This window comes from Accipiter gentilis, chromosome 15 (genome assembly GCF_929443795.1).
Source record: "Accipiter gentilis chromosome 15, bAccGen1.1, whole genome shotgun sequence".
In the NCBI taxonomy this organism is placed as follows: domain Eukaryota; kingdom Metazoa; phylum Chordata; class Aves; order Accipitriformes; family Accipitridae; genus Astur; species Astur gentilis.
The window spans coordinates 22,501,529-22,523,464 of NC_064894.1; the positions used below are offsets into that span (position 1 = coordinate 22,501,529).

Consider the following 21,936-nt stretch of genomic DNA (forward strand, 5'->3'; position numbering starts at 1 on the left):
AGAAACATCATTAGTGAAAGTGCCATTTGCACAAGCTGGCAGCTGTAGCAGGTACACAGTTTATTCCTCTGGGAATCTGGGCGCTCCAGATGTGTCCGGCCAGCTTCGCAGGAACGTGGTGGTAGAGGTGCCTTGTCACCCATACTGCTCCTGCCCAGGCAGACATTAACTCACTGGACTAAAGCAGTCAGAGCAGACAGAAGTCTATAGCTCCTTCAAGTTGAAAGTGATCAAATTTTAATTACCTTGTACAGCAGTGTCTTGCAATTGTGTTTTTATTCTTCAGAGAGGGAGCTTCTGTTAACTCTCCAAACACCAAAACCTGACACAAACAACAGAATGAATCTGCTGTCCCTAAAAACGTAAGACCTTTGACTCTCTTGGGGCTGCCCAGTTTGACTTCCCATGGCTGTTTGCTGTGTATTTGATTATGAATCATGCTTATGGATGAAGCGGTTATTTATGCTGTGCACAGGCGCAGATCTGTTGCCAGTCAAATTCCTCCCAAAGGGCTCGGTAGACGTAGAGAATAGGAGGAGCATCAGCAGCATTACAGACTGCAGCAAACACATCTCATGCAAAAGGCAGAAGAGCAGAAAGGAGAAAACTTTAGAGAAGGGAAAGAGGAAATACAGTGATTGAGAGAAAACCATGCTGCTTGAGGAAGAAAAGACTTAAACTGACCATCAAGTACGTCAAGCGTTACACAAGCAACATGTCTCGGCCACCAGGAAGAAAGCAGGAGAACCACAAAATAGTAAGATATTTTTGTAATGCGTAATTAAAATTGTGCATGGAGTAGGAATAAGGTATTATTGTATTGATATGTTCTGTACAGTCATCTTTCCGAATAGCCTGAAAGTACTGAAAGGACGGGGATGAGTCTGCCAGTATGAGAACAGAGGTGCTGGCAGCGTTTATGGCTACAGTGGGACCCCCTTGTGAGCTGCCAACAAGCTGCCAGCCTTTAAGCAGTGACATAAAAAAGCCTTGCCCATAGGACGTGGAGTTTGTTCGACTCCGAGCAGTAACACTGAGATTTGCTCTAGGAGCATTCCTATCTCTCCAGCTACCTTGCCTATGACATGAAATGATTTTCAGACAGTCCTGCCTTCAGCATGAATCCTTGAGGCCAAAACTGTTCTTGTGTTGGAGGAAAGAAGCTGCACCAGCCACATCTCTACCCCATGAATCGTTCCAGGAAGAGACGGTTCATCTGAGGCTGCAGCGTACCTGGTACCCACCGTGCGCCTCCTGCAGACCAGACCACGTCTTCTTTTGGGGGTTATGTTGCATGAGCAGGGGTCCTTCTTCATCCTCCTGATGTTGCATTTTTAGTATGCACAGGGAGTGCACCATCACAGGATCTCAACATCTGGCATTGAGGCCAAAATCTGATTCCTGAGGAAACAATAGTAAAACTGTAACTGTTGCCTTTGAGTGTTGACTTTGACCATTGATCACATAGCACAGAATTCTATCAAGTAGAAGTTACTTAGACAAAAACTTCCTTCTTTTTCTGCACTTCATGTTAATATTCTCCTAAAGCTCCAGCAGTTGTTTTAAATATACTGCATGCAAGATTTTCCCAAGAGGCTTTCTTAAACTGCATGGTCACAAAAGCAGTATTTTGTGCCATTAAAGTTACCAGTTATTTTCCTTCTTGTCCTCTGGCATTGGTGTGTCTAAATACGAAAAATTCAGATAGCAAATATCCTCAGAATCTCTATCTGTGGTTGAAAACTTCTAACCATTTAGGAATGTTATGTGACAAGTCCAAAAAACGAGTGCCATAACGTGGAAATAAGGCCACAGTGGTTTAACTCCCCCCTGCCGCCCCCCCCAATAATAGTATTGTGCCTTGAAGAGAATATGCTTGTATCTAAAACTATAATTATGACATACATATATAAGTATACATATGTATAACAAATTGAAGAGAGAGGAAGTTGATAGTAAGGAAAATAGAACATAGCCAACTGTAGAAGACTGATAACAAAACCAAAGTGACTGTCTCGCTCACTGGGCACTTAACTGCATTTTTTAAATTTATCCCTAGTGCTGAGATTCTGAACAGGCTTAGGAAAGATGGGCACAAAGTTTCTGAGACTGGGGTCTGTTCAGAAACAGAGGCCTAAGTGCTTAGAGAGATTTGTGGTCAAAGACAGAAATGCCAGGTAAGTTTACGTGCCTCTGTGGTTAGATAGTCATTAAATGAAACACAGAGATAAAGAGATCTCTGTTCTTTGTTTGGATGGTTCAATTCCACAGAAGGCTTTCTTCAGGAACTTAGAGCCTTAAGGCTGTCTGGATGGTTAACGGTGGTTTTTGCTAGGAGTTGGGGCAGTGGAGAAGTTCCGGAAAGCTTTAGGACAATGTTGTGCCAATTTCTGAAAAGGGGACAGAGATCTCCACTTAAAAAAAAAAAAAAAAAAAAAAAAAGGATGACTATAATATAATTAAAGTTAATATACATAAGCTTATGAGAAAAAATACTCCAATGGATTGCAGGAGTGGCTGGTAAATGCAATTATGTTGATATAGTATGATTAAGTTTCTCTAAGGTATTTTTCTTATTACAACACAGACTTTTTCTCAGACTAGAATACAGAACCTGTATGACATCCGTATACTCCATTAGAGTGTTTGGCAAAGTGTGCAATGTTATTGTAAACAGGACTTATCACCAAGATGAGTTTAAGAAATGGTTCCAATACTAGTTAAGATTTTGAACAGTGACTTGACAGGCCTGTGGCACTTCCTTTAATTAATTCCTATCCAAGAAGTTTAGTGAGAGTCAACCTAGTCTCTCCCCTAAAGGCCAGCTGCTGCTCTGACTAAATACAGTCAATTCTGCCATGCCATGGAGGTGATCTGGCAGGGCAGGGAGGGAAGAAAACTTTCCTCCAGGTTACTGCACAGCTGAAGATCCATCCCAGATTGGTACTTGTGGCAGGATCTGTGCATAATATGCCTTTTATCTCCTCAGTCGCTCTCCATGCTCCTTGGGCAGGTGGGTGTAATCCTCACCCATCTCCTTCATCTTGCTCGTGCAGTGGAGCCATACCAACCACATCTTCTGTATTAAGATACAGAAATAATGTCACAGTGAGATTGTCTGGGCATTTGGAGAGCTAGTACTGATAGTGATTCAAGTTACTTGTAAAGTCTGATAAAGAAGGGGAAATGTCAATGGGACTGATTCTTTTCTACTTTGCTTGTTATTCTTTACACTTGTGCTGAATGATAGGGGTTTTTTTCATTATTCTGAGCTAATTTTTTTTAAATCTTTTATTTGGGGGTGGGACTGGGTGGGTGGGAAGCAGCTTATGATCTAAATCAGATCAACCGTACCTTTGTGAAGGAACTGGAATTTCAGTATATGTACTGTTGTTCCTATTGTAAAAGGGCTAACAGCTAATTTCTTCAATTATTCTTCCTGCAGCTAAACACTTGTCATAAATCTTGGATGGCATTTGACAGCATTTATCAATCCAACATACATATGTGCTGTTATAGGATGCAATAATGTACTTGATGAAACTAGCTGTATCCCAAGAAATGGTATTTCTGACAAGCAAAATCTCTGCGCAGAGGCTCAAGTGATGATCAAGTCAGACTCTGTCACACTTGAATTGTGGATTTCAGCGACTACATGTCCATGGACAAAAGTTTCTTGATTAATGTAAATGTTATTTTTGCTTGCTTTTAATACAGTAGCAGCTCAAAAGTGTGAAAAAGTTTGATTCTAGTTTGCTTCATTTTTGATTTCCACCTTTTCTGGCAGAGCAGAGAACTTTTTGTACTCACATATGGGGCTTTGGTAGCCCAGCTGTGCAAGGACTATGAAAAAGATGAAGATGTCAACACCTGTTTAGATAGAATGTAAGTACTGCTTTAAATGTTCAACTTTGTTGATAATGCTGTTTATCCACCTGTATGTTACCTTTCAGCTTTATGTCTGTTATCTTATGAGTTCGAGCACTGTCTAGGATTACAGAGATCATGGGGAAAAGGTTCTTCTGTCAACAGAAATAACACTAATTTGCGAATGAAGATCAACCATCAGCTTTTGAATTCTCAGAAGAAAAGTGTCAGGGCTGTTTTGACACCTTACGCTTGTTCCTTGTTGGTCCTTTGTTAAGCTAATTAGTAATACAAGCTTCTAAATTTTGCTCCTCTTTCCATGTATTAATTTTCAACTTCCGTGTTAACTCTCCTCTTCTATTTCTTCATACCCATGTCATTTCAAAGTAGACAAGCTTTTTGTTTCTCACGGGTGTTTTCTAGTGAACACACATTTCTGTGGCCTTCCCGTGGCTCCCCCTCCTCTAGATACACCGCGGGTTTGTGACTTGGACAGTGAAGAAGTAGGCACAATTCTAGGCTATAGGGATTTGGCTTCGGTGACTAAGTCAATAGGCAGACTCCTTTTGTAATCGATCACCTTCCCCCAGGGTGTAATTTGGGTGTCTCGGGCTCTCTTCCCTGACACCCCCCCACCTCCGTGGGGTTTGGGGCAGATGGGCCTCTCACCTTTAAAAGACCATACAGCAACGAGTGAGGTAGCACAAATGGTCAACGAGGAACTGATTGTTACATGGATAACCTCTTCGGAAAATGAAGCTTCGATGTTTATAGGATCCTGTTGTCCCGACTGAGATTCCTAGGCATTATCACAGTAAAAATAATAATATCACAGAAAATCAGCAAGAAACTACTTTTGAGCTGGTTAACAAGAAGATATAACAAGATCTTCAGCAGAAGAGTAAATCTTGTGTTTTCAGACAAAACAGACATGCAAATCAGAGTTGCAACAATCACAGTGGACAGAATACCTAACCACTTTACCATTAATCTGAAAGCTTGCAAACAAGCTATAGTTCAACAGCCATCAATGGAAGTGAGTAAAAATATCCTTGATGATAAAAAAGAAAAATAATTTGTTCACTAACTAAGAAGGGACAACATCCCTCCGGTGTTTACTTGATATTAATACCTCATTCAGCTCTGATGAAAATCATACATTTAAAAAATATACAGACGTCTTTCTGATGCTATGGTGGAAATTACTAAAGGGTAGTTTTGGAAGATGTGGAGACATGCTTTGCTCCTTGTTTTTTTATTATTACAGCTGTTTTTATAAAATCTTTTTGGTTTTCTCTTGATAAAGACTTGCAATATGGCCATCTTTACTTCTGTGAAGATGAAAACAGCTCAGCTGGAGGAAGAAATCTTATAGATTAGCAAACCCGTGACAGTTGGGAACAGTATTCTTAGGTCTCTCTTTCTATATGCATATATATATAATCTGTAGTGAGAAGGGTGTTTTTCACTGTACAGTTGCCAAATAGCTGCTTGTCAATTTATTATTCATTTGACTTTGCAAATCTAAGGCATAAAAGTTGAAAAGGATCTAAGTAGTCATGTACATCACCAATAAATACCTTGCTAACTGCTGATGATGTGTTTACCAACATTATTGATATTGATACTGAGGCAATAAATAAATAAATAAATAAATAAATAAATATTTCATTGTTTTCTGATGCATGACATATTGCAATTTTAAACTTCGTGCTGCCAAACCCACTTTTTGGTCTTCTTATCACATTAGACATCAGATCACTTTTTGGCTTCTTGTCAAAGATGTGGTACAAAATCAGTAAGAAACTCCATCGAGTTCAGACTGCTTTGCTGAGGGCGTAGGGCCTCTGACAAACAGGCAGACACTGCCAACATCCACAGAAGTGCAAATGAAAAATTCCCTAAAAACATTTCTGAGTTGAGTTCACATTCTTTCATAACATTTGTGTCAATCTCTTTCCCTTTTTCAAAAAATGCTTGGAGACATAGCTATTTTGCACACTATGTAGTTAGTTACTGACCTTTGTTAATGTGCGTGAGCTAGGCATGAATATTTGTTTTGTAAAATCTCTATTAACTTCCATCCTTTTTTATTTCATTTCTCTGAAATTGTAGTGTTATAAGTACAAAATGAAGGTGGTGGTGTACTGAAACTGTATATTAACTAGCAACTTTTGGATTTTTTCTGCAACTAGTAGATGAAGGAAGAGAACACGTTAGAAAAAAGACAAAGAGGGATTTGTGGAGGGAGAGCAAAAAATGAGGTGAAGAGATAAGAGAATAAAGTGAAAGAGATCAGGTGTAAGTCCATTTCCTGTGGGTTTTCCTGGCATCTGAACACTGCAATGAGGGTGCCCAGGATTTGCTGAACTCCATGCCAGTCCAGAGGGGAATGCTCTGACCTGAAGGGGCAGTTGCTTTGTTCTCCTTGACAGAGACGGTGTGAGAGGAACTCTGGGGATGACAGAGGAATGGAGAAAATCCTGTGCTGTGTTATCCTATCCTATTTTTAGTGACAAAGTAGTATTAACCAGGTGTATTATTTGTATATTATTTATATATTATACTCATATATCTAACATCTAATATTTATTCATATATGTAAACATAAATGTATGTAGAGACAATGTGTATATAAACAACCTTCATACCATCTTTGCCAGGGGTATAGTGCTTAAAGGAGCGTGATTCCTTAAATGACTACATGAACAGCAATTCCACTGTGCTGCAAAGTGTGGTAGAAAGAAGAATCTAGACCAGTAAAATCTGTTGTCCTCAAAGCCATTCATTTAAGAGCATGCAGCTGTTTTGCTGAGAAAGCACAAGAGACAGATTAGGGAGATGGTAAGTGGAAAGAAGTTCCCCATTTTGAATGCTAACACATTCTTTGTTCTCTCCTTAGGGGCTACGGCATTGGCATAAGGCTGATTGATGATTTTTTAGCTCGTTCAGCTGTGAAAAAGTGCCGCAGTTATTCTGAAACAGCAGACATGATTGCACAGGTAAATAAGGTTTATATTCTCTAGAGCTTCATCAGCTTCAATGGTCTTACCTTTTCCCTCCTCCTCCATCAGTTTGCTCCAGAACGATTACCTACATTTCTGCTATATCATGCTTGTCTTATCAAAACCCACTCATCTCTATAATCACACCCATGCTTCCTTTGGGTGAAATACCGCCTTTTCCTTACCTACAACTTCATATCAACTAGTAGCTCACAGACGTTGGCCTTGAGAGGAGACATCAATTTCTACCTCTGTAGCGTAGTGCTACATCAGGCTGAGAAAAACCCCACATTCAACAGAACACAAAAAATGTGATATTCAGTGAGACAAGAATTTTGCCAATGGCCTTGATAAACCCACAGTGATAAGTTTACCACAAAGAATCATCAGAACTACAGAATTAATTCACATGGGTATTAGTTTTATATCTGAGTTTAGGACAGAGAACACAAAATGGGATACCACCTGTAAGAGGCTGCCACCCCTGACCTAAACTGACCTTAAAGTCAGTTGCTAAGCTGAAATAAAAATTCCTCTGTTCCTAGTAATCTATGAGGCATTTTGCCATTAGAATAATTTAAAAGTTTCTTTTTGTTTGCTGCAGTTTAAGCTGATTTCTTCTACTCTTGCCAGAGAATGCAGCAAACAACAGAAAATGATCCAGTTTTAACAAACTTTGAATCATATATTCCCTCATTTTTTTTCTTTTTTTCTGGGAGTATAAGCCTTAAACATCTCATACAGATCTTAAACTTTGATATTCTTACTCCTGCTATTTGAATCTCCTCAGCATCTCCATAATTATATCTTAGATATTTTTAACCTTAAAATGGTAATATTAGGGATAAGCTGCAGGATTTTCTGCAAAAGGAAGACTCAGTGGTAGCAGAGAAGAACTGTAAGAAAGGAAAATGAGAGGAACATTTTCCTGACTACCCACAAATCTAATAATAAAATAAAAAAAGATAAAATCAGAGTGGGTACTTTTGCCCTCTTTGATGGAAATTTCCCTTTTATTGAGTAGTCATTCACACTACTGTCAGACAAGAAAGATCTAGGAGGAAATTTAGTGGCAATACACAGGTTTCTAAAGATGTATTTTTGCCCCCCATGGGCAAGTCAGATTTCCTGGAGAAGCTCAAAGAGAAATCCATAGGACGTCCAGCCTGCTGAGTCACTGTAAAGGAGGTGGTAGTTCATGGATCCTGAGTTAGCTCAGACTAATACCTGCTCAGGTCGTGGTGAATGATCCCTTTTATCCTTTATGATTTTCAGCTATGAAGTGTTGCCAGTGAAGATATGCTTGGCCTTGCCCACGACAAATGGCAAAGAGTAACCACACTTCATACCAAAGAATTGTTTGCTAGGTAGTCATTTGTTTTAAGAGGAGAGATCAGGGTATCAACTAATTGAACTGAGATTCATTTCCATTGGCTCATTTTAGGAGACAAAAATATGCCTGGCATACTTTCTGATTGCTTGAGAATTACCAGCAGCATCAGCTAAATGTGAGCATTATGTTTAACCGCTGACTGCAGAACTGGGAAACAGCAGGATTTCTATACAGTGAACTAAGGCACCAGTATACTCTGGTTATACAGGAGTATCTTAGTTCAAAGTGCACGTGGCTGTTACCAGGTGAGCTGTGATCCTGCTCACATTAAACACGTAAAAAATTCCTACGTTACATCTGGCTGAAATGGAGGGACAGAAGTTACGTTATCATTCCGAAATGCTTGTCATAGAGGAACTGATGGCTGTCACAGAAACAGAGAGAGGACCTCTCTGCATTTGCTGTTGCTGGTAGGGCTATAAAGTGCACATGTGCACAACACACACATACACCATGATCTGCCAAAGTTTAAAGCAGAAGCAGGTGACATGACTAAAAGCCAGCCAGACCCCATTAGCTCATAAAAGAGTGGAAACTAAATTTCTTCCTGAAGTAAAGTGTATTTTGGAGTCTCACATCAGGACGATGTACAACAAAGCTCCTTCTCTGGAGGAGGTGAGCTGGGGTAGAGGATCCACTGGAGATAGTGAGGGCAGCTGAAAGAAAACCATGAGACAAGCAGCTTTTCAATCTCTGTATTAAAATGCACTGTCTCATTAAAAGAATGAGACCAGGTTGCAAAATCACATTTTTGTTCACTTTTATGTTCTTCTTCAGGTGGTATTTGTACTTTATTTTCTCTGGATTTTCATGTATATGCCAGATATCTGGTTTTCTGGGTCTTGTTCCTCATGATTCCCTTATTTACAAATGCTTTAGAACAGTCGAACCATCATTGTTAAGTACAGGGGATTCAACAGCAACATAGAGTGAGAAATTAAACATCAAAGTAAGGAAAAAACCACTATTTCTCTGCAGGTTGTACTTCAAAAGAGACTTACTGAGGGAAATAAAAATACTTGGAAAGATTGGAACAAACTTTAAAGCACACAGTCTCTGGAAAAGACTATTTTTAGCAAACTAAAAGGAGTTCTGTAGTGGGAGTATAACCTTTCCAAGGCAAAATGCGATATGGGAAGCATTTTCACATTTCTTTGGCAAAACATTTTTTAAATAGTCTTCAAGCACATTTTTCTGAGGGACATACCAATAAAACATATGTAAAATGACCCAGCAAGTAACTGCAAATAATGCTGTTGACGTGACCTGTTCAGAATTACACAGCTGTTTACATGATCTCTTTAACTCTTCAACAGTAGTGTTCTCAGCCAGGACAAAGCCCTTAAATACTTAACTGCACTACCTCTTCTGAGGTTGAAATCTGTTTGAGGATGAGTGTGTAGAGTAAAACCAGTTCAAAGTTAAAGTAATTAAGGCAGTTAGGCAGTTCAAGTAGGTAGAGCCGAACTTTCTGTAAACATAGCTGTTATCTTACAGTCCTTTGGAAAGCAAAAGGAAGTCTCCAAGATCAGGCTGTGGGTGTTCCCTGCAGAAATGGAAAGAGATGAAGCAAAGGAAAAAACATAAAATGAGGAGTACAAAGCCAGCTTGCCATATTAAGAAATAAATACTGGAGGAAAGGTGCACCTAGGGCAGTGACTGAGGGCTTAAAACTTCAACCACTGGTTCAGGCTGCAAAGCCTGGAATTTACTGCTGGCTTATACTGGACTGGCGAAGGGCCAACAGTTTGATGATAAGCCAAAGCGAGCCCTTCTGCACTGAGTTCCCATGGTGCTCACTGACTTCTCGTGTCGGTGCTGTGACTTAGCATGGTTACAGCTGGGGTAGAATAAAAAAAGATAAAACAGGCCATGTAAAAGTAGGCTTTCTGCTCACTGCCAAATTGGGATAAGAAAATGGAAACCAGTTGAGGACTGGTATTAAGAACAAAGCTCAGCTGAAGAAGTAGTGTCCAAGACTGGATTCAGAATTTGGATCTGAGTGTAACTGAGGATTACTTTTGAAATGAGGGTTATAATTTTGCTCTATAATCCTACAAAATCAAATTTTTACTTCAATTCCTGCTCATAAGACCTCTAGCATCAATCTGGTTGAAAGAGATGCGAAATATAAACAGTTTCTGCTTTTAGATCTAATCCTAGAACAGTGTTACCTTCTACAGCTCAATGTCACCGTGCCCCAGGAGGTGTCTGTGTGTGCTACAGGTGGGAGCAGCCGGCCCATGCCCTCCGGTCCACAGCGAGCTAGTCCTGGCTCACAGGCTCCATAGCTGTGCTAATACAGCCTAAGAATATATATATTTCCCTTCCTGAAAAGCAGAGGCTGGAGTGGTGGGCTTTACGGTGGGAGCTCAGTACCCCATGAGTGCAGCAACTCTATGTCTCTGCAGCTGCTTGTAGAGAGGTCCCTGGGGTCAACCAGGGCTGGGGTAATCCAACCATGTCACCCCCAAGCCCAGAGTTAGGGTAAGAGGTGTGATTCCCCTTCCCACGGGAGGTCCTGCCACACGAGGTCCCTATATATTGACCTATGGCCAGTTTGAAAGTCTGACACAAGCTGGCAGAATTTACAAAGCTGGTAAATGTTGCTTTTCAGATCTCAGCAGTGAGAGGGAAATGCATACAGCAGGTTGCTGTGCTAAGTGGTAGACGGTAAAATGAAAAAAAGTGCTGCACCGTAAAGAGTAAAGAAAAGTTTGTGAGTACATGGAATCAGCAACAGATCGCAAGACCTTTAAAGCATCTTGCTCTTCCCAAACACTGACTGTGGAAAAATACTAAGGATTAAAAGTATGCTACCAAAAATGTTATTTTGGCTGGCTTTCCCCTTCTAAGCAGATTAATTCTGGTCCTTCATTAATCTTGTTATTATGTCATCTGAAATTATGGTTTCAATTTTTTTAACAGTCTGTATCATCACTTACTTTGCAACATTACTTCTGCATACAATGTTTTGTAGTGAGAAGTTCCCAGTAGTATATAAAGGGACTGATAAGTTAGCGGCCTCCTAAATATTTCAGTAATTCAGACTGTATTTGAGCACCATCAAAACGTTAATGCATTTTATTCTTGCTGCTTGAGAGAGATGGGATGCTGGTTGAGACTTTGAAAAAGAGCAGTGGTACATTTTTAATTCTGACTGCATAGATTTCTTGTTTGACATTAAGCAATATATAATCCCAGAGAGTTGCAAGTAACATTTTCAAAAGAGAGATTTTTGCTTTATATGGGTGTCATTTTAATGGTGAGTCTATGTACATGTCTAAATACATATTCTTTTTTTCTTCCATTTCATATAGATAAAAATGAGAAAGATTTATGGATGAAACTTTCAAAATCGCTCATTCATTTTACTTCCCTGTCTTTTGGAGTCACAAAGAAAGACTGAAAAGGCCTTTGGTTTACCCTCTGGGAAGTTGTGTATGGTAGTTTTAAAGGAATTTCTATCTAGTCACAGCCTGGTTTTAAAAAAAAAAGTTCATATCTATTCATTGAATGACTTATCTATGTACTTAAATTATTTTTTTTTCTGCTAAGACTTTTTTACAATTTTCACTTTATAGCTTTGCAATTCTGCCTTAATTTGTTGCCCCATTGCAAACCAGCTACTGGTTTTGCATAGTTTCCATGCAAGTTGTCTTTTACACAGGAAATTTTAAAAATAGAATTTGGACAGATTCGTCATACTGTAATGCAAAGTACAGCTGAAAATAAATTGAAAGCATATGAGGACCTAGTACGGTTAACTAGTTTTTGTTCTTATAACAAAGACTTGAAGTTTGACGGAGCAGCAATTGTATAGCGGAAGAAGAGTTAAGAGAATTAAATGAGAAAATTGGGTCCCCCCTGGGGAGAAGAAATAGTAAACTGAGGGACAAAGCACACAGAATCGAGAAGAAGTTTCCTGTTTATTTGTGCACTCATCTTTTGACAGACATCAGAGTTAATGCAAAATCTAAATTTCCAAGAGAACATGTTGATTCTACTCTTTGGGTGGTTTTTTCCCCCAGTTAGTTTGTTTTGGATAGTGTTGGTAACAGCCTTTGCCTCTTTCTGAGCTGCCACGGTAGCTGCTGAACTTCAATTCAAGGACAATGTTGATACAAAACATCTTTTGCGATAACTGCTTGAAGGACAGGGTTAAGTTTGCCAAAACCAGACTCCAGCTGAAAACATGGGGTCAAACTGGCTTTTATTTTTGTCTGTTTTTGTATCCGCGTGGCAATTGCATTAAGTCACAGGCATTTTGGTAAGATGACCCAGTTAAGAGGAGCGCAGCCCTGGGAACGAGGGTCAGCAAGAGACTTAGGGTCCTACCGGGCACATGTTACAGCACTCAGTGTTCAGCGGCTGCTCTTGGAGGTGGAGATGCTCTCCCCATGCGTTCACCTGTGAACACGAAGCAGGGTAAGGATGAGGAGAGGAGAAGGCACCTTGGTTTTCCCCCTCCACGATAAAGGAGAAGGCCAGGCTGGGAAACACTCCTGTTTCAGATGGAGCTGGCTACTCAGGTGCAGAGCTTTGAGCCTTCTCCTGAGGAAAAAGAGGGTGCCAAAAGCCCGACGTGGGACCCCTCTGTCCTCCTACCTTTCCCTCTGCCAACTGTGCTTTTGCCTCTGTGTCCCAGCTCTTGTATCACAGTGGAGACCTCATCCTCACACCAACTCACTTGTTTCCCATATACCTTGATCGGCTCATTAACCTACTTTGCGTCCCTACTTGCTTTGGTTTTCTGTGGTATCAGTGAGAAAGGAGGTGGAAGGGCAGCTTTGGGAAGGGAAGTTTGGTCCAGGCAGGGGGGGACATTCTGTTAGATGGTGTCTCCTCTCCCCTCGCATGCAGGGAGGTGGTGAGATGGGGACTGGGCAGTAGATGTTGGGGCATCTCTCATAAAGAAAGAGAAAAGCAGACAAATGGGAAGGGACATGTACCCTGGAATTAGATAGCTGCTATACCAGGAGAGGAGCCTGGGGAGAAAAATGTGGACGTGCCAGACGTGGTGTCAGACATGCCCGCTGTTGTGACTTTCATTTTGGCAGTGTTGCCTCTGTGCTTTCAGCTGCAGCAGGTACATTTAAGCATATAACATGTTCTAAGTCTGCTACGAAGTGGGTCAGCTGGGATAAAAAAATTTAAAGCCTTTGCGCAAATTCTTCAAACCACACAGAGAAGATTCTAAGCAGACAGTGGAATTAGCTCTTGGATTTTATTTTGAAAAGGAGTAATGGTCTATAAATGCAGCTAGCTAGATTTTTTTTTTCTGCTGAAGAAGAGTAGTGAGTATGAGAACAGCTGGGCAGACTACCCTGGCTTGTTGATAAGAGCCTGATTCAAGCAGAGCAAAAATATGATTCTTTGCAGACTCAGGGAGACTGGCAGTAAAATGTTGCATAAAAGCCTGCCCAGTCACCCCAGGGAAAGAAACTTGGCAGAAGCTTTGTTCTCCTTTTATACAGTGGTTGCAAAGACTCTGGACACCCTGTGTGAGAGCCACGTGGTGAATTCCAAGTAGGTGAGGTAGAGCCCAGGGCTCTGGGGTGAAATGCATTTGTCAGAAGCACTGACTGTGCAGTCACCTCACCTGCGTTGCCTGCCGGTTCCTCTTGCTCCAGACACTAAGTTTCCTAAGCTATTCAGAAAAATGAAAATCAGCCTGTTGCAAAAATATTTTCTTGTCTTAAAATGTGGAATTTCCTTCCAGGCCCTCTCTTGTGCCCTGGCTGCAGGCCCAATACAAACAATAATACACAGCTCTATAGGCTGCACCCAGAGCAGCTCTATAGGCTGCTGCCTAAAACCCACTCAAAACAGGAGCTTTATACAGGTAAAAAGAGAAATTTTCAGTGGGAGGAGATAATACCAAGTATTCTACGGAAGCAAAATATCAGTGATGCATTTTCATTGTTGTAACAAAGCACTAACAATGACTAATGATGTTTTGAAATAGCATGTTATTTTTTAACAAAAACATGAAAATGCCAAACCATTTGGTAATTTCAAGTTCTTGGTACGCTTCGGCTCTGAGATTTGTCTAAAAATTTACCTGGCACCTCACTGTCAGTGGAGGTTGCTGCCCCATGTCTCAGGGACTAGAAGACCAGGGCTGATCACTGTGACCATCCGTGGTGTTCTAGGTGCAACAGGAGTCCAAAGACACTGAGATGCTGTGAGTGACCACTGGTGCCTCAAAACAATGCTGTACCTGCAAATGGCCTGGAAATAGCCTGGAAGCAAAACCTCTGCTTTCTATGGGCTGTCAGAAAGCCACACACACCTTCTATTATTATATTCACACCTATTAAATGGTGTTACTTTATGATAGTCTCTTGATTTACATAAGATGTGTATATATAGCACCTTTTACATAGGATATTGTTAAAACCCTCTTGTAGGAGTCATTATTCATCTCTTTTCGCTGTCAGCTCTTGGTCCAGACCCAGCAACATTAGTACAGCATGAACCCTAGGTGCCATGGAGGACTGCAGCCTTTTCACTGATGTAGGGAAATAATTTCATTCCATCCTTTTGGAGCAAGTTTGTAACCAGGAGGGAACGTGATGAAGAAGAAAGAGGCCACTGTGAAAAAATACAGAGATGAAACCAGATAGAAGTACACCGTATTAGCAAGATAGAAAAAAGCTGAAAATATATTCTATCTATGGTATCTCCCTTCTGTCTGCAAAGTCCAGCATTGTCTCTCTTTCCTCATTGATTTCTTTCTGGCCTTCTTCAACTAGCTTATGAATTGTGCTGTAATGCTGTTTGCTACTGCTGAAAGAGTAGAGCTGGGAAGCATCTTCCCATGCCCGAAAAGCCGGCAGGGAAATCGCTTCTGGTTCCTTGTTCTCAAAAAAGCACTTCAGGTTTCGCTCACTCAGCTTGGTGGCATACAGCTGGAAAATCTGCTCCAGTTGCTCCTTCTCCTTCTCCGTGTACACCCTCCAGAACATCAGCTGGAGGTGGCTGACTTTCGACTGGCAGCTGGCACAGCAAGTGGTGAGCAGGGAGAGGAGAGCTGTGGTAACAATCACACACCAGCCTAAAATCTGGGAAAACCAAAGAAATGAGTTTCAGATTAAAAAGGCCCAAATGAAAATGCTACTTAAATCAAGAGCGTCCAACAGAGCGACCACACTTTGTACGGAGGACCTGCCGCTCCTCTTGGTACCCTACTGTGGGCGTCTCGTCCCCGTTTGCATTCAGTGCCCGGCATTAGTGTTAATGGGGCGTCTGAATGGGGACCAGAGGGAAGCAGAAGACGTCAGGGTTGAGGCTTCTCAATAGCGCTCAGTTTGACATCTCTTTCTCAGGAAGGCAAAAGCTGGTTGATTTTTACAGTGGAAGGTAAAATGCTCAAGAAAAGTTGGCTTATACTAGAGTCTGGCTGCCCCCGTGTCCCGTTTTATAACGAAGGGAACTTGGATAAGAGCAGCTGAGGCGACACGTCCAGCACAACGGCAATGCTGGGTTCAGGGACAGATGATCTCGAATCAGACCTCAACTACAAGACTGTGTATGAAGAAAAATCTAACAAAAGTCTAAATGATCGATCAAATAATGTTATGGCTGAATAGAGCTATACAGAGCTATACAGAGCGGACCTGCGAGCAGAAGTAGCGTCTGGCTAATTTAGAGAGGATATTGATGAGAGTTTATTGCAAAACTATAACCATCTGGCATGCAGTGTATTGGAATTGCTTACTGAATTCTGTCACACAAAGGGAAAAGTGCACAGAGAGAATAAAATCTCACAGTCACTAGATGGTAAATGGTTTGCTATCTCCTGAAAGCATTAAATAAAATTAGCCAGCAAGAATTAGGATTAAGATACAATTCTGAATTGTGACAAACTACAAAACCAAAAAGGGTAAGTAACTTTTGTCCCAGATCACTCAACTTTTTAAACTGTGACCATTTTTAGATGTGTTCTTTTCAGACTTCTTTTTAATTTAAAAAAACCCCAAAACTGCAAACCAACAACTGCATTAATTAGCTAACAGGAATATAAAAGATAGTCTTAAATTTAAAAAGCGTTCCTCAATTCTTCTACCAGGAGATTCATTGAAATCTATGCCGTTCTTGTGAACTTTTTTCTTTTTATAAATCAGTCCTTTGTAGTGGAAGATTATTTTTATGCCAGAACTGGTTTAAAATTACCTTCTTGACCAATCCTGTGAGAATGCTGGGAGGAGAGGGCAATGAGAAAGAAGAAATAGCATGTGCATTGGCAGGTCTGTGTTGGCACTGGAACAGAGCCCAGTTCGTCTACACACTGATTAGAAATAGTTGCTGTATTTTCAGAGAACTTTGTTTTTGCTGGAATATGCTTTTCCAACATCACTAAACTTTTTTTTGTAGCAGCTTCAGTGTTCGACAAAATTCTGTTAAGAACATTTTAAAATAAAGAGCTACTTCCAGGATTAGAGCAAGGGCTGAGTGTGGGAAAATGTGCTTGAAATTGTGATTGTGGGATGTTCTCCTCTAAGGAGAGCAGATTGTGAACACAATTTTTTCATGCCTAGTGCTGCTGGCCTAGCCGATAGTTTTACCCACCTACTCCACTGCAATGTGTAACATTTGCAAAAAATAAAACCAACTTGTTTTCAAACAGTGGAAGAAATTCCACTATGGAATAAATCTTTTAGGTTTCAGAGACCCATATGAACTGGAACTGATTTCCCATGCTTTAATGGTGTTGATATGGAGAGCTGCAACCTTTCTCTTGTGAACTCTTGCACTGATGTTAAAAAAATAAACGCCAGTAAAAAATCTGTATTTAGCTGAGGGAATATAGAAACTTTCCTCAGGGAAATATGTGAAATAGAGAAGCTTGACAAACAATTATTCTTAGGGACTGATATGGGAGAATAGCTTCGCTTTCTTTTCTTTTTCCAGTCACTTTGTACTGACTGATGATTTCTATGGGTATTTGAGAAACTGCTCTTTTTAGCAGCTTTTCACTTTTTTTGCAGCTTGGAGGATGAACCCATGTATTTTCGTGCTATAAATTGAGTCACTGGTCTTTCACTTTTTCCTATACATACAACTTAAAGTCCTAAGCACTATTTGTTATTTCCTTCTAAAACTCTCAGATAAATTGCTTTGTCTGCAGTGCAGGCTTTGTCTGCATTCCAGTCCTATTTGCATGAGGACTTGAAAATAAAACTGGCTTTTGGGGAGGAAATGGTTCCAGATGGATACAATTGCCTGACAAAAACTTGCTGGCTGCACAGAGTGGTTTTCCTTCCTGCTGACAATCATCTTTCCATCTTTTTCTGTAGTCTCCCCCCCCTCCGCCCTTTGTTTTGTTTGTTTGGGTTTTTTTTGTCTCTGAATTCATTTACATTACAAGGCAGTGAGCAGAACTGTATCACAAGAATATAGTAAAATATAATATGATCTCAGCTTTGCATGTTCTGTGTGTTTTATTTTAGTGTTTCTTCCTTCCTCCAAGCAGGACAAAAAATGTGCTCTCATCTGGCATCATGTACACAAACAGAAACATATTATGTAAGCAGTCACAAATCTGTCTCAAATCTTGTTTTCCAGTATTTTTCTACTGTTAGTGACCTAAGATTTCATTACAGTTGTCGTGATGGTATAAAATAGGAGAGTGTGGTATGGATTTTTTAATAGGACAGACCCCTTTAATAGGGTGACATCTGTTAATTCAGCCTCCTAAACAATCCAGTGGTTTTTTTTCTCTTTAGAGCAGTCTTCATTCAGGAAGAAAGCTTTAAGGTATCTGGTCTTATTGATCCTGCCATCAGTGGCCCCCCCAGGAAGTATGCCACAGCTCAAACTGAACTAAAAGACGGATTGGTTGTATTTTGCAAGGCTGCATCATGTCAAAATTTTGTTTATGTGAAACCAAAGGTTTTATCTTAGCATCTGAACATCAGGATCTTCAACAGATAAATCACAGCGGCAGTACAAACTGCATAATGCTCTTTATTTTGCTTACCTGGGACTGTGCTTGAAGAGTTCGTTTCAGTTCGTCGCTCTCTGAAAAGGGCATGGAGCTTTTGTCACAGACTACCTGGTGTAGCTCTTCAAAGCACTTCGCAGATTTGCTGTCGCAAACTGCATTTAAGTAGGCAGGATTTTTCAAGCCACTCATGGCACATTCGTAAAAAGTCCCGTTGAGCAAAGCCACCGAAAGCCACATCACTGGGGCCACCAGAGCGTTTAACGTGATTTGTCCAAAGATGTAAAAGCAGTGGCAGATATTGCCTCTGGGGAATATTTTTCTGGGATTCACCCAGCAGCCTGTAAAGAGTTTCCAGGTCTTGCTGTTCAAGAAATATCCAATAACTAGCAAAACAAAAGCTGGGGAGAAGAGAAATACCAAACCGTACCTGAAGTTCTCATTGCTGCAGGGGCATCTGAAAGCAACAAGAGAAAACACACGTTCACCTCCCATTGTCAGCAGGGCCATAAAACTGTAGCCTATAGCGGTTTTCCGGTTCATAAAGAATTTCAGGATTGTTTGGAAACTATCCATGTTTGGTACTCACTAAAGAGGTAAAAATCAAGACACTCTTATCTTCGGTTGCAGCAGTCTGTAGTGGCGTAGCAGGGGAGAGCTCTCCAGAGGAAGAACAGCCGCTGCCTGCATACGCGCCGGCTAGATAACGCCGTGATGTCACTGTCTGGAGAAGCGCGCTCACAGGGGACCTCTCTGCTAGCACAGCAGATGTTGCACATTTACAGTAACATTCATCAGTAGTGGAAGGGAAGCAAGCAACGCGCTATATAATCAAATAAATTTGCAGTCTTGGCAGCCTCATTCCTGGTGGGTTGGTTTTTTGCGGCTGCAGATGGAGATGGGAGTAAAAACACACGCTCACCAGTTGCAGGAGTTCTTGAGCTGTGTTTATCAAAGTTGCCGGCAACGTAGTGAAGGACCTAATATAGATGCTAATGGTCCCAGGGGAGTGTGACATGACTGAAAGCAGACAAGTGATAACAGTAAACCCACTTCATATGGCATTGTAAACGTAGGAACATCAAAGACAGAATAAGCAGCCTTCTGCTGTACTTCCCTGGAGTATCACATCGCTCCAGATTTGCATCTCTGGCTCAAGCTGATCACAGAAGAGACAAATCTAGTTTGCTTTCCAGCCTGTCTGGCCCTTCCCCCTGTTTTCCTGGGGTAAAGCTGGTCTACAGAATGCTGCATCCTAAAGTTTCACCTCTGGTTTGCACACAACAAGTTCAGGCAGCAGAGTTTCATCCTTTTGCAGGTCGCTTTCAAGATGTACCTTGGGGTCACCCCTAGCGTGAGCTGCAGTAGTGCCGCAGGAAACGAATTCTCCTTGATCCTGGACAAAAACCCACTCGTGGACTTTGTGGAGGAGCTGCCAGCAGAACGAGCATCACTTTGCTACTCTAACCTCCTCTGTGGAGTGATTCGAGGTGCCTTGGAAATGGTAAGGAAGGGCACGTCCGTTTTCTCCGTTCTTTGTTAGTATGCAGAGGCACAGGAAAGCAAAAGCACTCGCTCAGATAAATGAAAGAGGTTTAGTAGTGTTGAGTCTCTCTCTCAGATTAAATGTCTATACCTAAGTAAAAGAGGGCCAGGCTGATCCTGGATCCTGAGGTAGAGAAGCACGCAGGTTGGCTCACCTCCGCACTGTCCCTGCGTGGCTCTTCCATGGCTGACTTGGGTGCAAAAGCCAGTGGGAGCGGGGAGCCAGCTAACACGTACTGCGGAGAGCCCCGGGGGCGTGCCGGGTGACTCCGCTGCTGCTCCTTCAGCCTACCTCATTTTCCTGCATAGGTGCAACCGGTAATAGCCATCCCTGATTCTTTCCAAATACATGAAGATAAATAATACTGTCAGGTTACCGCAGCACCTGCTGAAAGGGAGAACAAAGTGTGGATGAGTATAACGTTAAAGCCAAAGCACCAGAAGTGCATGAGATGGGTTCCAAATTTTGTTCTTAAATTTAAGACTTTTACAGAAGAGTAAACGAAGGGCATCATTTGAAAGTCACTGAGGCGTAGTGCTTCTGTGGCATTTTCTGGAACGTAGCTTTTGGTCTGCTCTATGTTTCTGTCAATACGTAATTTGTCATGTGTCTTATGTTTCAAGAAAACAAAAGCTGTGCGAGTATTATGTATGTACGTCAGTCTCAGTAGTGTAGTATCTAGGACTAATTAACAAAAGAATTCTACCGTAAGTATTAGTACGTGACCAGAAAATTTTGTGATCACAAAATCAAGCACACGATTTAGGTTCTCAGAAGAAAGCAAAGCACTGGAATGAAGGGTAAGGTATTATACAAATTCCAGTGTATATAAACTTTCTCTTTATTAACTCAGTTGGGAAAGATATTTTAAAACAATCCAGAAATCTCTTTCTTATGAAACCTGAGAAAGGGGGTCCCCTTGTGGTAAGAGAGAAGCAGCTTGTTATACTGGAGGAGGGGAAAACCCGGGGCATTTCTTTGCTTAACTGATCAGACCTGATTCTTTCTAGGTTCACTTAGCAGCAGAAGTTACCTTCCTTCAAGACAGGCTGAAGGGCGATGCTGTGACAGAAATAGGAATTACGTTTTTAAGGAAGGCTGAAGACAGAAAGCACAAAAGAAATAAATGAAAGAAATATTGGGAGAAACCCTTGCTGAGGGATATTTTGCACCTTTTGTTTCTGAAGAAGACATGCAGGGTAAAAATGGCTTCGCTGAGCCAGCTGCACGCTTGAAAGGTGAAGAGAGCCGGGTGGCGAGCAGGAGGGGCAGAGCGGGGGGGAGCAATGTTAATTGTCATGACACAGATACCAGTGTAAAAGATCAAAATGGCCTGCCCTTCCTTCTTGCATAACCATGCTCTTGAGCTCAATGAAAGTTTTATCTCAGTGTTTAGTACACACTGGATGCAAAATATTCATTCGGACGCCAACTGTTTTTGGATAAACATGACCACCTTTTCCCGTTTTGTTTGTTGATAATGTTTCAAAGCATGCTTGCTAAGCGGTGCTTTATTTCCCTGGCTGTTTGTGGTTAGGAATAACGAATTCATCCGCTGTGACTGCTGTGTGCAGTGCCTCGCTGTCAGGTGCCTGTTTTGATGAGTAATGGTTTGCCACTCGCTGTCCTCCACACCAGACATCCTGCTCCCTTTGAAACCAGAGAGAGATGCGGCTTCACTGACATCAGGAGCCGCTTCAGTTCATTACGGCTCTTTCAGGCGCCACGCGCAGTTTTGCTGGCGTTGCCTGTTCAGCCCCGTGCACACGTCAGGCCGCAGCACTGACAACCGCACCGATGCTTGTGTTGCTTCAAGCCGTGGCCCTTTTCATGTCAGTCTTCTCTTCAGGAGCACTGATCTTGTGACCAAACTGAACCAAGCATGGCGTATTTAATGTGTAGTCACTGCGGATCTGTACTCGCCTAAGGAAACTCGAATAAAAATTCAGAGATTGCCACACAACTGGCTTGCTGGTCGTTGTGTCTTTTCTTACCTGACCTTCCTCACCGGCTGTTGAACATCTTCCCCTTGGCAGTGGACTTGTCACCCCAACACGACTGGGAAGTAGAGAAATAGCAGCCTCACAGAGACCTGAGTCGTAGGAAAGGTTTGGTGTTGTCCGGTGTAATGCAAGATATCTGGGTAAGGGTTGGACAAAACCCCAAGTCCTAGCAC

General features: G+C 41.5%; 2 protein-coding genes across 2 annotated transcripts; one reads left to right on the top strand and one right to left on the bottom strand.

Moving 5' to 3' along the window:
* Positions 1 to 606: 606 nt before the first annotated feature.
* TRAPPC3L (trafficking protein particle complex subunit 3L) lies at positions 607 to 21,695 on the top strand. Its single transcript, XM_049817765.1, has 5 exons — positions 607 to 757; positions 3,788 to 3,885; positions 6,770 to 6,869; positions 19,533 to 19,718; positions 20,771 to 21,695. Exons 1-5 carry the CDS (start codon positions 716 to 718, stop codon positions 20,888 to 20,890), a joined length of 546 nt encoding a protein of 181 aa, XP_049673722.1. The 5' UTR covers positions 607 to 715; the 3' UTR covers positions 20,891 to 21,695.
* Positions 14,295 to 18,888, bottom strand: CALHM5 (calcium homeostasis modulator family member 5). Its single transcript, XM_049817756.1, has 2 exons — positions 18,251 to 18,888; positions 14,295 to 15,332 (listed from the first exon to the last, which is right to left on the bottom strand). Exons 1-2 carry the CDS (start codon positions 18,788 to 18,790, stop codon positions 14,943 to 14,945), a joined length of 930 nt encoding a protein of 309 aa, XP_049673713.1. The 5' UTR covers positions 18,791 to 18,888; the 3' UTR covers positions 14,295 to 14,942.
* Positions 21,696 to 21,936: the final 241 nt, after the last annotated feature.